Source organism: Oncorhynchus nerka, linkage group LG20 (genome assembly GCF_034236695.1).
Source record: "Oncorhynchus nerka isolate Pitt River linkage group LG20, Oner_Uvic_2.0, whole genome shotgun sequence".
Classification (NCBI taxonomy): domain Eukaryota; kingdom Metazoa; phylum Chordata; class Actinopteri; order Salmoniformes; family Salmonidae; genus Oncorhynchus; species Oncorhynchus nerka.
In genome coordinates this window covers 10,885,149-10,892,064 of record NC_088415.1, presented here as the reverse complement: position 1 = coordinate 10,892,064, position 6,916 = coordinate 10,885,149, and the positions used below count along the sequence as shown (strand labels likewise).

The window sequence follows — 6,916 nt, the reverse complement described above, 5'->3', positions numbered from 1 at the left end:
TTACTGTACTATGGTCCTTACTGTATTATGGTCCTTACTGTACTATGGTCCTTACTGTATTATGGTCCTTACTGTATTATGGTCCTTACTGTATTATGGTCCTTACTGTATTATGTCCTTACTGTACTATGGTCCTTACTGTATTATGGTCCTTACTGTATTATGGTCCTGTATTATGGTCCTTATTGTACTATGGTCCTTACTGTATTATGGTCCTTACTGTATTATGGTCCTTACTGTATTATGGTCCTCACTGTACTATGGTCCTCACTGTATTATGGTCCTCACTGTACTTTGGTCATTACTGTAGTTTGGTCCTTACTGTAAATTCCCTTCGCAAGTTTCTGTGTCTGTCTTATTCCAAATTGAATGCATCTCATCGTCTCTCTTCTCAGCTACCATTTCTGGGAGACACCTCTCCCACCTCTCCTCTGCCTCATTCCAACACACCTGCCCTGTGCTGTGACCTCACCCACGTCCTCTCCAGCTCCAGCTCAGGGGGGTTTCCCTTCCAGTGGAAGAGTCTGAACAGCGCCTGACGTACCTCCCAATTGCGAATGCCAAAGATAAGTGGGTTGATGCAGGGAGGCACCATGATGAGGATCAGGAGGGAGATGTGCAGAGTTCCAGCGGACAGCGAGGTCCCAGCCCCGGAGAGGGCGGTCATCATGGCCCCTGTGCCCTCTAGCTCCCACAGAGCATCCGAGGTGATCTTGAGGAACATAGGGAGTAGCTGCAGGAACACCATCCCACAGTAGAAAAGCACAGTGTTGCGCGCCCGCGTGTTCACCGTGTTGAAGGGCACCACAGCGTTGCGGGCGTCCTGGTACATCCGTACATAGGCAAAGAAGTAGCTGAGGAGGCAGAGCAGGGTGAAGATGAAGCCCACCAGCTTGCGGGTGATAGCCGCTGCCCTGGGGAAACCCATGTGGCGTTCCACTGTGTCAGGCTCACATATGAGTCCAGACGTTGCTGTGCCGTACTCCCCTTCCCCCTGGTGTAGCAGGGTGAAGTTAACGCAGCCAACGCTGATGGACAAGACCCAGGTGAGGCCGACGGAGAGGCGCAGGCGTAGAGGGGTGAGTATGGACAGGTAGTGGATGGCATGGCACACATACAGGTATCGCTCAATGGCCATGCAGGTGATGGTGATGAGGGTGCTGAAGATGCAGACGCTGCCGGTGAAATACTGGAGGAGGCACAAGGTGTTAAAGTTCATTGTGCTTCTCTGCAGTAAGCAGTGGGTCACAAAGGGGCCCACATTGATGGTTTGCACCATGTCACTCAGAATCAAGTTCTTCAGCAGGGTGTAGCGTGGCTCCCAAGATAGGTCCTCCGAGCGTCCCAGTCCCAACAAAGTGAATCCGTTCACAGCCAAAGACAGGATTGTGAGCATCAAGAACACAAAAACCAGCACATTCACGACTGCATCAAATGGCATTATGAACAAAAAGAGGCAGCCTCCTAGGTCGAAGTTGCGCTTGTCATCTTCCGTTCCGTTCTCAAAAGTATGAGCAACGCATGGACCCGTGTGGTTGAACACCTGAGTGGAATTCATGATGAACTTATGAGCCATGGTTGAGCAGAGCGCATGGCTTTACTCCTTTATTCTCTCTCGCGCTCTCTCTCTCGTGCTCTCTCTGGCTCTCTCTCTCTCGCGCTCTCTCTCGTGCAAGCTCTAGAAGGGTGCTGAGACTGTGTCCACCTGTTGAATCAGCGGTTGCAGACTTTCATGTTATCTGTTGCTAAATTTGCTTCCAGTCACCATATGACAGTAAAAATAACCAAATAGTCATCATCACCTTCATCCTCATCACCTTCATCATCCTTGTAATTGACATTGTCGACTAGTTTTCTATATAAAAAAATATATATTTAAAGTAATTGTGTAAAATAGTTTTCCTTCCAATAAATGGTAATGAAGTATGTTAAAAAGCAGCTTTTCTGTGTTGGAATGGTCGTCATAGTGAGGAGACCAAGGCGCAGCGTGGTAAGCGAATATAACTCTTTAATAAAAGAGAGAACACTGAACAGAACTAAACAAAACGAACCGTGAAGCAATATGGCAAGTAAACATAGAATAACAACCCACAAAATAACCAAGGAATATGGCTACCTAAATATGGTTCCCAATCAGAGACAACGATAAACAGCTGCCTCTGATTGAGAACCAATCTAGGCAACCACAGACATATAAACACCTAGATTGAAAAAAAAACCTAGACAAGCAAAAACTCCTAGACAATACAAAATCCCTAGACAATACAAAAACTACACAAACCACCCTTGTCACACCCTGACCTAACCAAATAATAAAGAAAACAAAGATAACTAAGGTCAGGGCGTGACAAATGGTGAAGGTCTACCCCAATAATAGAATGGTGTGGGAGCATATCGATCATGAAAAATATGAACGTAGACCTCTGATTGGCCAGCTCATCCTCCTCAGGAGGTTGGAGGTTGACATCATCCTCTATGAGGAAATAGCAAGCATTTTTTAAATGGTCTAATTGAGATACAAGTTTTGAGGTGTTTTTTAAAGTGTTTTTTTTCTCAAATTTACGCTTTGGCCACAAATGCAAGTATAGGATGAGTCAACAACTCTATTTGGATATGAGTTAACAGAATTTGAGATTTTCACTGAACAGTTACTTTAATAATGACTTAATTATATTTCATATATTTGGTTATAAATAGAAGATTGAGTATCCTAAATCACCTGTCACTCACATCTGTGGTAGCTGCGAGTATTGAATTGCTTATAGAAAGACAGAACAGGGCTCCGGGCAGCCGAGCGGAAATGGAGGAAAACTCGCCTCCCTGCGGACCTGACATCCTTTCACTCCCTCCTCTCTACATTTTCCTCTTCTCTCTCTGCTGCTAAAGCCACTTTCTACCACTCTAAATTCCAAGCATCTGCCTCTAACCCTAGGAAGCTCTTTGCAACCTTCTCCTCCCTCCTGAATCCTCCTCCCCCTCCCCCCCCCCCCCTCCTCCCTCTCTGCAGATGACTTCGTCAACCATTTTGAAAAGAAGGTCGACGACATCCGATCCTCGTTTGCTAAGTCAAACGACACCGCTGGTTCTGCTCACACTGCCCTACCCTGTGCTCTGACCTCTTTCTCCCCTCTCTCTCCAGATGAAATCTCGCGTCTTGTGACGGCCGGCCGCCCTACAACCTGCCCGCTTGACCCTATCCCCTCCTCTCTTCTCCAGACCATTTCCGGAGACCTCCTCCCTTACCTCACCTCGCTCATCAACTCATCCCTGACCGCTGGCTACGTCCCTTCCGTCTTCAAGAGAGCGAGAGTTGCACCCCTTCTGAAAAAACCTACACTCGATCCCTCCGATGTCAACAACTACAGACCAGTATCCCTTCTTTCTTTTCTCTCCAAAACTCTTGAACGTGCCGTCCTTGGCCAGCTCTCCCGCTATCTCTCTCAGAACGACCTTCTTGATCCAAATCAGTCAGGTTTCAAGACTAGTCATTCAACTGAGACTGCTCTTCTCTGTATCACGGAGGCGCTCCGCACTGCTAAAGCTAACTCTCTCTCCTCTGCTCTCATCCTTCTAGACCTATCGGCTGCCTTCGATACTGTGAACCATCAGATCCTCCTCTCCACCCTCTCCGAGTTGGGCATCTCCGGCGCGGCCCACGCTTGGATTGCGTCCTACCTGACAGGTCGCTCCTACCAGGTGGCGTGGCGAGAATCCGTCTCCACACCACGTGCTCTCACCACTGGTGTCCCCCAGGGCTCTGTTCTAGGCCCTCTCCTATTCTCGCTATACACCAAGTCACTTGGCTCTGTCATAACCTCACATGGTCTCTCCTATCATTGCTATGCAGACGACACACAATTAATCTTCTCCTTTCCCCCTTCTGATGACCAGGTGGCGAATCGCATCTCTGCATGTCTGGCAGACATATCCGTGTGGATGACGGATCACCACCTCAAGCTGAACCTCGGCAAGACGGAGCTGCTCTTCCTCCCGGGAAGGACTGCCCGTTCCATGATCTCGCCATCACGGTTGACAACTCCATTGTGTCCTCCTCCCAGAGCGCTAAGAACCTTGGCGTGATCCTGGACAACACCCTGTCGTTCTCAACTAACATCAAGGCGGTGGCCCGTTCCTGTAGGTTCATGCTCTACAACATCCGCAGAGTACGACCCTGCCTCACACAGGAAGCGGCGCAGGTCCTAATCCAGGCACTTGTCATCTCCCGTCTGGATTACTGCAACTCGCTGTTGGCTGGGCTCCCTGCCTGTGCCATTAAACCCCTACAACTCATCCAGAACGCCGCAGCCCGTCTGGTGTTCAACCTTCCCAAGTTCTCTCACGTCACCCCGCTCCTCCGCTCCCTCCACTGGCTTCCAGTTGAAGCTCGCATCCGCTACAAGACCATGGTGCTTGCCTACGGAGCTGTGAGGGGAACGGCACCTCAGTACCTCCAGGCTCTGATCAGGCCCTACACCCAAACAAGGGCACTGCGTTCATCCACCTCTGGCCTGCTCGCCTCCCTACCACTGAGGAAGTACAGTTCCCGCTCAGCCCAGTCAAAACTGTTCGCTGCTCTGGCCCCCCAATGGTGGAACAAACTCCCTCACGACGCCAGGACAGCGGAGTCAATCACCACCTTCCGGAGACACCTGAAACCCCACCTCTTTAAGGAATACCTAGGATAGGATAAAGTAATCCCTCTCACCCCCCCTCCCCCTGAAAAGATTTAGATGCACTACTGTTCCACTGGAGGTCATAAGGTGAATGCACCAATTTGTAAGTCGCTCTGGATAAGAGCGTCTGCTAAATGACTTAAATGTAAATGTAAATGTAAAGAGTTATTACTGTAATTATATAAATTGCACACGTGTTCGTGTGTGCTTGTGTGTGCTTGTGTGTGATAGTGAATCGTTTTAAAGACAAGCATTCAAACATTTAGCTAATTTTGTAGGCCTAGTTCAGCAACATTAAGTATAAATTGGGTCAATCCACTGAGATAGTGCCGTTTGGGTTGTGTAACTTGGTTAAAAAAACATGTTTTCCCATCTCAAGAAGAAAGACTAGTAAGTGCCAACAGAGTTGATTGTAACAGGGTTGATGATTTGCTCTTGAATAGCTATAAATACCCATGTGCTTTGCTAGCGCTGATTGGAATATGTTTCGAGACGCCACCGATAACATTGATGAGTGAACCACCTCCGTCACCGGCTTCATTAGAAAATGTATTGGCGATGTTGTGCACGTTTGCTGTTTTCCCAATCAAGAGCCCTGGATTAACATCGAGGTTGGCGCTTAACTAAAGGACAGGGCTACTGCAGACAAGGCTGAGGCTATGGCAGAGGACAGGAATAAGTACAAGAAGTCCCGCCACGACCTCCGCAAAGTCATCAAACGGGCAAAAGGACAATATAGAAGTAAGGTGGAATCATATTACACAGGCTCCGATGGCCACCACATGTAGCAGGGGCTACAGTCCATTACAAAGGAAGACCCAGCTGTAATCTGCCCAACGACACCAGACGAAGACAATGCATTTTATGCACTCTTTGACAACAACAACATCGTTACAGGTGTGAGGGCCGTCACCGACTCAGAGGTTTGGGTGATCTCGCTCTCTGAGGGGCCCGGCACTGGGTCTTTAATCAGGTCAACACCCGCAAGGCCGCTGGGCCCCACAGTGTTCCAGGGCTCGTTCTCAGAGCAGAACAGCCAGCAGGCGTATTCATGGTAATGTTCAACGTCTCCTTGTCCCAGTCTGTAATCCCCACATGTTTTAAGATGACCACCATCATCACTGTCCCCAAGAACTCTAAGGCTTCATGCCACAATGACTACTGCCCTGTAGCACTCAGTTCTGTAATCATGAAGTGCTTTGAGAGGATGGTTATGGAAAACATTAACTCCATCATCCCAGACCCACTCCAATTTGCATAACGCCACAACAGATCCACAGATGACGCAATCTCAAATGTTCTCGACACTGCCCTCACCCATCGAGATAAGTTTATTTTTTATTTATTTTACCTTTAGGCAAGTCAGTTAAGAACAAATTCTTATTTTCCCCCTAGGAACAGTGGGTTAACTGCCTGTTCAGGGGCAGAACGACAGATTTGTACCTTATCAGGTCGGGGAGTTGAACTTGCAACCTTCCGGTTACTAGTCCAACGCTCTAACCACTAGGCTACCCTGTCGATGTGAGAATGCTGTTCATTCAATACAGCTCAGGGTTCAACATCATTGTCCCCTCGAAGCTCATCATCAAGCTTCAATCATCAACTGGATCCTGGACTTCCTGACGGGCCAACCCCAGGTGGTGAGGGTAGGCAATATCACCTCCGCCACGCTGACCCTCAACACGGGGACTCCTCAGGGGTGCGTGCTCAGTCCCATCCTGTACTCCTTGTTCACCCACGAGCAGGTCGAGAGGTCGAGAGCTTCCTCGGTGTACAAATCACTAAAGACTTGAAATGGTCCAAACACACGCGCACAGTCATGAAGAAGGCACAACAGCGCCCCTTCCCCCTCAGGAGGTTGAAAACGTTTGGCATGAAACCTCAAATCCTCAAAAAGTGATACAGCTGTGCCATTGAAAGCATCTTGACTGGCTGCATCACTGCCTGGTATGACAATAGCACCGCCCTCCATTGCATTGCGATACAGAGGGTGGTGCGGACAGCCCAGTACATCACTGGGGCTGAGCTCCCTGCCTTCCAGGACATCTGTATCAGGCGGTGTGGTAGGAAAGCCCTGAAAATTGTTAAAGACTCCAACCACCCAAGCTATAGACTGTTCTCTCTGCTTCCGCACGGCAAGTGGTACCGGTGCATCAAGTCTGGCCCAACAGGCTCTTGAACATCTTCTATCCCCAAGACTGATAAATAGCTAACAAAATACCTAAACGGATTATCTGAATAAA

General features: G+C 48.7%; 1 protein-coding gene across 1 annotated transcript; it reads right to left on the bottom strand.

Moving 5' to 3' along the window:
- Positions 1-436: 436 nt before the first annotated feature.
- LOC135562765 (olfactory receptor 5AN1-like) lies at positions 437-1,576 on the bottom strand. Its single transcript, XM_065005100.1, has one exon. It carries the CDS (start codon positions 1,574-1,576, stop codon positions 437-439), a length of 1,140 nt encoding a protein of 379 aa, XP_064861172.1.
- Positions 1,577-6,916: the final 5,340 nt, after the last annotated feature.

Coding starts and splice junctions, on each gene's coding strand:
- LOC135562765 (XM_065005100.1), bottom strand. CDS start 1,576: ATGGCTCATAAGTTCATCATGAATTCCACTCAGGTGTTCAACCACACG.